Source organism: Xylocopa sonorina, chromosome 8 (genome assembly GCF_050948175.1).
Source record: "Xylocopa sonorina isolate GNS202 chromosome 8, iyXylSono1_principal, whole genome shotgun sequence".
Classification (NCBI taxonomy): Eukaryota; Metazoa; Arthropoda; class Insecta; order Hymenoptera; family Apidae; genus Xylocopa; species Xylocopa sonorina.
Window position 1 is genome coordinate 12,809,423 of NC_135200.1, and position 10,606 is coordinate 12,820,028.

At 43.9% G+C, this 10,606-nt stretch overlaps 2 protein-coding genes across 6 annotated transcripts in view; one reads left to right on the forward strand and one right to left on the reverse strand.

Annotated features, from left to right (window-relative positions):
- The window catches only part of Exd (PBX homeobox extradenticle), a 37,469-nt gene extending 28,787 nt beyond the window's left edge, over positions 1-8,682 (reverse strand). For all 5 annotated transcript variants that reach the window (XM_076900112.1, XM_076900110.1, XM_076900108.1 and 2 more), the window contains exons 1-2: positions 7,417-8,682; positions 6,717-6,790 (exon numbers count right to left, since the gene is read on the reverse strand). In XM_076900112.1, coding sequence (XP_076756227.1) covers positions 6,717-6,790; positions 7,417-7,649 — 307 coding nt within the window. In that variant the 5' untranslated portion in view covers positions 7,650-8,682. The remainder of the gene's footprint in view (positions 1-6,716; positions 6,791-7,416) is intronic.
- A 547-nt stretch (positions 8,683-9,229) lies between these two features.
- LOC143426399 (uncharacterized) lies at positions 9,230-10,449 on the forward strand. The gene has a single exon (XM_076899838.1). The coding sequence runs from the start codon at positions 9,524-9,526 to the stop codon at positions 10,409-10,411; it is 888 nt and encodes a 295-aa protein (XP_076755953.1). The 5' UTR covers positions 9,230-9,523; the 3' UTR covers positions 10,412-10,449.
- Positions 10,450-10,606: the final 157 nt, after the last annotated feature.

A 10,606-nucleotide genomic window follows, 5' to 3' on the forward strand; every position in this document is an offset into this window, starting at 1 on the left:
GGAGTTTCGAGAATTAGATGCGCGTGTGGGTCGCGCAGTTGACGTGCACACGGAGGCGCATGGTGAAACACGTGAGAGCACGTACACGCGAGCAGAAAAGAGAGTATATTGCACCGCGGACATGCCACTACTCCTGCCGCTTGTTCTCCTTCCCTCTTTTCCCGCCTTTCTCTCTCCCTCTCTCTCTCTCTCTCTCTCTCTCTCTCTCTCTTTTTCTCTGTCTTTCGGTTTACGAGCTTATTTTACTGGATTTTTATGATATAACGTACCCGCACCTAGCTCGAGTCCGAAGTTTATAGGTTTGCGAGATTTTATCGTGGCGTAACGTATGGTTTGTTAAATCGACTCCCTACGCCACACACGCGTGCCGGCCGATACATTCACGGGGACACACTCGCGAACACGACGCACGATGAATTCCGCAAAAGGGGCCTCTCGCGCCGGCAGATATTTATCAAGCGGTACGACGACCCAAGTGGATCTTGTTTATTTTTCCGAACCCTTTCGCGTTTTTCGCCTCGCGGCTCGGCTAACCAGACCCAACTGTCCAGGAGCCCTCCTACGCCCGTTTCACTCGCGGCGTGCTCGACGACGGAAATTCGATGGAATTGGAATACGTCGATACGATGACGGAGTTAACAGCGGCGGAACACTTAGCTCGAGCGCGATAAAGATACATAATTACGTCCGTATCGAGTGTGTAACGGTGGTAACGGGACGATAAAAGTGTAGTATCGCTCGTTATTATTCGAACGACTTGAAAATTCGAAGGACGGTTCGTCGCGACGTTTGCTCAGATTTACGCGCACCTGGTATTGCGATCAAACGCTCGCGCGGAGCGCAAAGTTTCGCAACGCGCCGTGTACGCAAAGAACGCGTTAATTGTAGATTCAGCGCGGCGTGTACCGAGGTTGGGATCGGGATCGCTTATCGATCAGATTGCGAAAGGGTGAACGCGGATCCCTCCGCGGGGGCGATGACCATAACGACGACTTCCGGTCAGTAACTCCGCGCAATTAAAGCGACTTAAGTGCAAGTCCGTTAACGGGACAGCCGGTGTAACTGTCGTGTACGACTTGACAGCACAATGCCTGTTCGTTTCTCTTGGATTTTCTTTTGTTCCCCCGGTATCATTACTCCAGGCGAGTGCCGCTCGCTCGGTTCGGTACCGCGTCTTCCTCCACCGCTTTTTTCCCATTACGCCCTCGAACGAAATCGAAGTTTCCCCGTCGACGATTGTTGGACGTAAGACCGTTCCAAAAATACCAAACGACGCAAGGTTATCTCGTCCACGTATTTTCGAGTTCTCTCGGTTCTTTTTTCCTTTCGCTCTTTACTCCCTCCTTTTCTTTCATTACCGAACAATAACGCCTACGTCTATCCTCGTTAACAAATACACGTGTACCTTATCTACGACAAAGCATTACGGTAACGTTATTGCCTGATAATGCAATAAGCTTTTATCTTCGCCTATAAATATACAATGTATCGAGGCGACTATATCTAGAGACTACTTTCGCGCAGTTACGACCTAGTATTGTATCGCGTCGCGAGTACCACCGTTTGATGTATTTTCCATCTGATTCGGCCGATCACCGCTTGACGAGCTTCGCTAATCGTGAACCGGAACGTTGCTGTTCGACGATCCGCCAGGGCGTAGAGAAGCGACGGATAAACGCGCGATGGGGTTTTCCCGTGGCAGCGGGAACTATCTCGAATCGTCCCGATGGTACGTAAAAGCTCTCGCGCCTCGACGCTCCACGGATACACTCGGTGCAACCTTAAAAACTTTTCGTAATAAATCAGTGCACAATACGACAGGCTGGAATCGGACAAATCTCGTTAGTCGAGTCGAAGAAGTTTCAACCTAAAGGAAGAGCGAGAGACAGGGAGAGAGGGGAAGAGAGAGAGAGAGAGAGAGAGAGAAAGAGGGAGAGCAGAAAGGCCGGTTCACCTTGGTTGCTCGAACCCATCTGCATGCGAGGACCGCGAATGAAGAGGAGGGAGAAGAAGAGGAGAAACGGACGAAAAGAGGAAGAAGAAGGAGGAGGAGAAGAAGAAGAAGAAGAAGAAGAAGAAAAGGAAATCGAAGCTAGGGGAACGACATTCCAACTGGGGTCGGGATGAGAAGCGTCATCTCTTGGAAAACCGACGCTACCTTTTGCACGTTCCGCCAACCACGGAATCGCCGGTCGAATCTCGCCGATTTAAACACGCTCGATTGCGCTGATTTCGTTCGATTTTCGCGTTACACTCGAGTTCGAGGTCCGATCATCTCGCGTTCGAAGCGCGATTAAGGAATAAAACGAGATCACGGTTGAACGAAACGCACAAGTGCGTACAGGCGATCGGTGACGCGTTAATGCCGCCATACGTAGTCAGGCGCGAGGAAAAATCTGGACGGAACGGCCGATGGAAATAATTAGAGGGGCTCCGCGGCACCGGAAAATTTCTCCGGCCGAATTATAAAACGAATTGCGATCAGATAACAGGAATCGCGCGGACGCGGGAATATTTTAATCCCGATCCGCGATATAACTTCCGTAAATCAGATTACAGGGTACAGCGCGTTAAATCAGAATGCACCACACGTATTACATCAAACGAGTTAATTACATTATTAATTCTTCAAACGCGATACTTCATTTAGCGGCTGTCTCTGTGACGAAGACACATTACGAATCATTAATATGAGCGCTGGTAATTGCAATTGGTCGCAGTCATATCGGAACTGGAAGAAGATTTCGCGTTTCTCGATGCAGCTACGAGCAGGTAATTCCTTTACGCTATCCACATTTTCATTCATCCCCCCTTTTTTCTCAATTACTCGAAACAAATTTACACGTAATGTCGTACGGCTGTTAATCCTGCATTATCTTTTTTTCGTCATATACCGTATACGAACTCGACTCGTGCTAATTAAGCATTAACGAACGAACAAATGAACAGAAATTGGAAAGATTGTAAAAGGCTGAATATATTCCTAGCATGGATAGGTTGTCACGCACATGCGAGAAAGGATGCGAAAGTGTGCAAAAAAAAAAAAAAACGGGAATGAATTTTTGTATGCGTAGAGAAAAAACGCTACGGTTGAATCTCTATAATGTAGCCGGTGTAACTCGCGTGCAGAATCGCGTGAGACAAACAAATATGCGGAACAGTTGCGCAAGCCTTAATTGAAGTGCGCGTCGACTAATTAACGTTAGAACATACAGTTTACTCTTATGAGAATACGATGTACATTAGGAATATTGTTACGCTCGCCCGGTAATTATTCGTCGAACGTATCGGTAAAATTGGAACGACCGCGTAGGTCCTTCAAACACGGCTTCGTGCTACGTTAAAGTAGTGAATGAGCGAGGAAAGCTGCCTCTTCCTTGTGTAAAGCTATTTTTACACGGAATATTTTTATCCCTGCAGAAGGTTGACGAACGACGAGCGAGAAAAGTTGAGAGGAACGCTATCGATTCGCTGGGCAACGTTTCGTGTATCACGCGGCGAGCGATGTACTGGCCGATTCGAATTAAAGATTAGAGGGTGGCCTGTAGGTAGGCGGTGTGGCGTGGACCGAAGGTTTACCCGCGAAAACACTTACAGTGGTGGGTGTGCGAAATAAAACAGGATTACCGCTGGAACCCGGCCAAATCGAGTATGGATTTTTAATTGTTACGGCGGAACACGACCGCGGGCAGCATCGTTTCAGAAATACGGAATCGAGAGTAACGCGGGTGCTGGCCGCGTCGATGCGACGCAGTCTCCGTGTCGGTTTAATTAAATGACGATAAATCGAAAGAGATAGGGAAAGAGTTGACAGGGAGGCGGGGCTAGCGGGGGCAGGGATGCAGAGAGAGAGAGAGAGAGAGAGAGAGAGCTCTGCATAACCGATCGCAGTCAAGTTACATTTCGAAACTCTCGTACGTTACGCGCGCTGACAAACAATAAATAAAGTTAACCGCCAATCGGACAACCGAGCTAGCAATCGATAGCGACCGGTCTTTGATTAATTACACGGGAACACGCGATCCCTCCTACGAATTAACTATCTACTATTTTCGAATTTAGTCCAGTGGTAGAATCGGGGACCAACTCCCGTACCAACGTTCGCGTTTCATTCCGCGCTATCTCGATGTAAATCCAGTTTGAAGAATTTGGAATATTTTATCAACAGAAAAAAATGTTACACTCCGAAATTGTTGTCGAGCCTCCCGCGTTGGGATCACGTCGATAGCCACTAGATTATTTTTAGGAAGCCACGAGTATATGGCGTCGACGATTATACTTATACCACCGCTGTGAAGAACTATCCAAAGAAAAGATCTCCGAGCGACGACGAAGAAGAAAAAACGGATTAGGGGTTGGTTGAAAGGCGGGCTAGAGAAATCCCGCGGATTTCAACCTCTCCCTCTCTCTCTCTCTCTTTCTGCTACCCTACGGGATCTTCGTACGTCCCATGGGAAATCGGTCTAAACGGGGTTGTCCAAAACAGGTTTTCGAAGATCACCACGTTTCGAGGAGTGTAGCCGTTTCGGATGACCGTGACAAATCGTCGTCGCTTCGAGACTAACCTACCGAGGCTATCAATCACGATAGGAGATATTCAAATGGGAAAGCGTGGTTCATTAGAAGTAGATCCCCCGGTTAGCCTAAGTAAGAGAGAAACGATTCGTTTCCAGTCTCGATACGGGTATGACACGTTTAAACGCGTTCCGGATCGCTTTAGAAGGTGCGAACGAGCGAAGATAGAGAAAAAATGTTGATTCGCTCGATGAGCGCGACGGAAAATGAAACGTAGCATTCGAAATGGTACGGCACAAGCTGCCGCGAGACTCTTATTGGTTACGAATAAAGGAGAGCAAAAAAAAGCTGTCGAATGGGGGGAAATCTGACTTGGTACGGCCCTGATCCGAAGTTATCCGAGCTCCGCGAGAGAGCCGATTATATTAAATGGCTGGTAAAACGGTCTGCTTAACATAGCGTTTATCTGCTCCTCTTGGTTTTAGTACTTTTTCACTGCCTCGTCAGCCATTGCCCATAAACTCTACTACAAGCCTTGCCTCTTTCTATCCCTCTCTCTCTCTCTCTTCATCCCTCCGCCGTTTGTTCTACGCTACCCTGTACATTTTTCTCGGTACCTTCGTCTGACCTACGCTGGTATACGTACACAGTCGTCCATGTATGTCTGAGGGAGAACGCGCGTGTATACTTAACACGACTCATAAAGAATATAGGACCATTAAAACGACTCATCCTCTTGAGTGCGCTCATCATACTTTGACGCTTTTTTTTGTTTACGTTAATCCTCTTTACGCTCTCGACTCTCTGTTTCACTTTCTGTATCAGCCATCGAAAGAGCTCTTTCACGAATGTGATTAAGGGTAGCCATTCAAGCCCGGCCAAATGTACTTCTCTGTTTTGTCAACCGTTCTCATCTAGATGTAGTAACGTCAATGCAAAACAACCGAGTGACATTTTTTGCGTCGTACTCCATCGAGAGAAAAGTATTTATAAAAAAAAATACAAACAGTTGTTACACGGTCGACAATTACGACAGCCTTGAGTGTGGTGTTTGTTCATTTTTACAATGTGACGAATATTATTTGCGTGAACGGTAGCAGAAACAAATCGAAAAACTTCTGAAAAGAGCATCGTTTCGTGGCCACCGCCGGTGATACCTCTTTCTTGAATTTTATCGAAGAAAGGTATACAACGGACACCGTACGTGGAATGTCGTCGACGTCGAACCGTTGAACAGCACAATACTACCCTCCTCGCGAGAAAGGGAGAAACTGGTAGGCCGCGCGAAAGTGAGAAAACGAGAAAGAAAAATGTGTAGATATACACATATACTTACGGCGGAAGGACGTGAAAGAGGGTGGCTTAGCATGAGGGGCGTGGTGGCCCCACCACCCCCATCAAACGACCAGGCAGAAACTACTTTTGGGGTAGCCGACCCACACACCTCCTCCACCTCAACCATCCCCCTCTCATGGTCTCTACTCTTCACCCCCTGAGACAGTTCGAATCGCGCCAGCCACCCCTCGTACCCCAAAAATAATTGCGCGTTTCGTGGTCTCTTGATCCGCGCGTAAAAGTAATCCAAACATCGCATAAAAATTATGTTTACGAGTTTCGAATGGGCGCAGGGGTCGACCCTGCAGGGTAGACGACACTGCACCACACGCCGAAAACGTATCAACAGACTGACTCTTTTCTCTATCTGACTCCCTCCTTCTCTCTCTCTCTCTTTCTCTCCTTCTCGTTTAGATAGGGATCTCTTTCTAGGAATTTCTCGGATTGTTTAGAACTCGCATGCGAAGCACCGTAGCAAAGCGCGCGAGTTACGAGGTGATCGTCCGTACTTTTATGGAGTGTTTTCTTATCTTAGGTAACATGTATTTAATCGACGGTTATTTATCGTGATTTTCATCAGACGATGAATACCGATATCAGTTTGGATTTTCACGTGGATCGCACGACACAAACGTCGTGTAATAACAATAATAACAAAAGTTACTTTTACTAAAGTTTCGATTATTTGAATTTATGTGGAAAAAACAGCAGTTTTTGAAACTTCGAAAATGGCTAAGATACGAACGTTACTTGCGATGTATGTATTTACACATTGATACCATTCAGATGGCCTGCTTTAAATGCAACATCCTATATATGTATCGATAAATATTGATCTAAATCACGTAAGAGGTAATAAAACTCACCTGTTTTCTCCTTGATTTCGCACAAAACTGAGAACAGGGCCGGCTTCATTCTGTGACAGTTTAGAGTATGCTTTCTGAAAATTAAAGGATATCAATTAAACATCGATTGGTCGATCGAAAATTCTACCGCATTAACATATCGTCGTCTACTACCGATACGGGCGTAAATCCGAAAATAATACAAACTGAAATGCTCGATATTGAAATATCGAAACAAGAACGATTTAGCAAACTTACACAACTGCGAACCAATAATGAGACGATAAACACGGTCTTATCATACATTCGCTTGTATACAACGTACGTTGTAACATGTTATTGCCAGTGCACCTACGATATTTGTCAGTTAAAAGTTTACATGATTTTATAAAATTCGAAGGAACGTCATAAAAATGATGTATAATTTTTTCGAATGAAATGCCACTGCGAAAGATTTCAATGAAACCTGACTCGACATAACCTGACTCGATATCGTTTTCTCTCAAGATTAAAAATCCTTTTGAACACGGACACAAACGATCGAATGTATTCTATACTTGATTTTTACTCGAGGTTATGTAAAATGGAGCATTGAAAGGAAAAAAAAGATGCGCCGGAGAAATAGAGGAAAAATCGCGGGAAAGTTGGTAGAAAAGATTCTAAAGATATATCTTAGAGGTATTAAAAAATGGCGGCCGATCGGATCTCAAATGGGACCAACCTCGCTTGCGCCTCGTCCAAGCTCTGATCGGTGATGTTCATAATTTGCTGGAGAATTTCACTTATATCCTGTTTCCTGGCTTCGACAGCCTGATCCGGACCTTGCGTCGCAGTACCATCTACGGGTCCCATGCTGCCGTATCCAGCGGTATTTTGGGCCCCCTGGCCCTGGTTTCCTCCCATCAAACCAACACCTGATCCTCCGTGTTGCAGCATCCTGCCAGTCTCATCCATCAACTGTGTACTACAACACTAATATTATCCGCCGCTCTCCCGTTTCTTCTTTTTCTTTGTTACCGTCGCAAGAGTGAATTTGTTCACACAACACTCGCGGACGTGTATCGTATACCAGGTGTCGCGGAAAAACACGACTGTACAAACAACCGTCCCGCTCTTTCACTTTATGACGACTCCTGTACTTCGAGGAAAATATGTTTCATGCACGTGCTCTTTCTCTCTCTCTCTCTCACTCGCTCTCTTTCTCTTGCTTACTCGTTCGCTCGGTTACTCTTTAGCTCTCTCTCTCTCTCTCTCTCTCTTTTTTTCTCTTTCCTTGCTGTTTCTAACTCTCTCGATGCCCTTCGTTATCCTTCCCTCTCTTTCGTTTGTTTCCTTTCTCACTCTCGTATATTCTTCCTTAGTCGAGGAACACTCACGTTGCGTCTAATAATCGGTTTCTAGTTTGCTATACACACTACAAGGATGATGAAAATGGTGCCTTCGGCAGCTTTAAACTTGACGGATTGTCGGATTTTACGTATACGAGGTTATGTCGTCGGTCGGCGTTGCGCCCGGTTTCCACTCTCCTTTCACTCGTGCTTTCCTCCGCTCAGCAAGGATACTCGTACAAGCTGAGGAAAATCGGCGTTCTTCGAGCCATCCGCGCACGGACGTCACACACCAACTCTCCGCCTTACAAGGCAACGCGCGGACCGACCGTTTCTGTCGCTCTTTTCACTCTTCTCGGCCGCGAGCGACTGCTACGCTCCTGATGCATGCGCGTGTTCGTGCGTGCGTGTGTACATCGCGTCTTGGTCTGCGTACGTGCGTGCGCCAATCGGCGGCCATAATAGCCGCCTCGACCAATCACAATGGCTGATTCATTTTCTTCTTCCTCCGTCTAAAGCGCTTCCCTCGCTCGCTCTTCCGTATTATTGTCCGCGTGCGCATCCACTTTATTTACGATGTGATTCGCCCGTTTTTCGCAATCACGCCCGCTTAACCTGTATCAGTGGACACTAAATTTTTTACAAACCTCGTCAAACCATCTCGATAACCGATCCCTTCGAGCACTATTTGTTTTACCGAAAACGATGCCCACCGTTCGCTGAACAAATCAACGTCTTTTACCACGTATCCGAACAGGCGCAAACTCCGCCCATTCCCTCAATTTCCTTTTTTTTTCGACACCACTAACGTTCGATCTTAAACGTTCGTGTAGTTACTATGCAGAGCCCTATCGGAAAAATCAGCTGAACCAAACATTTAATCGTACTCTTGGCGTACTGAGTGCCGTATAGATAAAATGAAGGAACTTCGTAGTTGAGAAATTACGAGTACGATAACACGCAAGTCCGTCGCAAAACATGGCTACATAGTCGGCCATTTTTATAACGCGGGAAAACTCGAATTGTGTTAGAATTTTTAACGATCACTGCGTTTAGGTGCCAATTTCGAGATATAACAAGAGCTGTTTCTCACTATTATTATCTGGTAAATATTTCATATACAAAAACGTACAAAATCTTCTAATCTAACGATTTAATGTGGACAACTTGCTACGTACACTTGTTCCGTATCCTACATGTTTACCAGTTTATGCCAACAAGTTGTATCCAATATTTGGAATTTTACAGACAATAGATTTATATTTGTCACATTATCATATATTTATTTATAACATCACAAAAATATTAACTCGTATCAAGAGAATCGATTTAATATATTTAAAGGGCTCTGAAGCTTTTCTTGTACTATTTCTGGAAATATAACCAAGAAATGCACGTAAAAACGTACACATGTGGCATTTAAGTGTTTCACTGAAGTCCATTGGTGTTTGAAATCATTATAATTGATATATGTGTTGAAGAAATATTAATCATTTGAATATGGATTACGATCAGTATTATTGTAAGAAGGATAATGCGTACCTCATACACTTTCCCAATCATAAGGGATTAAGTTTGATTGAAATTGACAAGATCTTTTCTGCTTATGGCAAAGTTTTGTCTATAGATAATCGTGGAAAATCTCATGGATTATGCTTTGTGAGATATGAAAAGCTTGGAGACGTCAGAAGATGTATCAATGCCTTACAAAATCACAGTTTTATTAAGATCTTGAGGCACAAGTTAAAAGTTAACGCAACAAGTGAAACAAAGAAATTAAAAGAACCGTATAAATCAAAGAACGGCTCTACTTGTCAAGATATATATTGTAATGATTCAAATGACATAGAAATTGATTGTTTATCTGACACTAATTCAATTAATTTACCAATAACCATCAATGTTCAGAAAAGTACAACTAAACGAATACCGTCCTTAATAAATCGTTTTAAAGATAAAAACTTGGAAAATGCCGCATCAAGTACATTAATTTCATCGAACCTAGATAATACTAATTCACACAGATTTGAAGAAATGTTTGATGACACTGGGATACCATCTTTGGTGTGCACTGACCAGCAGAATAAAACATATAACTATAAAACTTCTACACCAACCACAAAGAGCATCCAAGCGCAACAAGTGATTGTAGCTAATATCCATCCAAATTTAAGTATTCACTATATATTGCATCTTTTTGAAAAGTACAATCCTATATCAGTATCGCTTATGATGACGATCCCAAAAAGTGGTATAAGATATTGTCACGTTTATTACAAAACATACGAAGAAGCATATGCAACTATGAAAGAGTTTGATAAGCATTACTTGGAAGGAAAAAGTCTTATTGTTTTAACATCACAGAAATTGATGGAAGAAGCTTTCTGATTATAAATACATTTTTACACCTTTTCTTTAGCTGTATTTTACAATTATTAGTTTCATCTTTTATAGAAACAATATTTTAACAGTTTGAATAACTTTAAAGATATGCTCACAATTTCTAATACATTATTGTTCATAAGAGAAAATTTATTTGCAATTTATATTCTTAGCTCTCCGTATAACGCGAAAAATATCTTA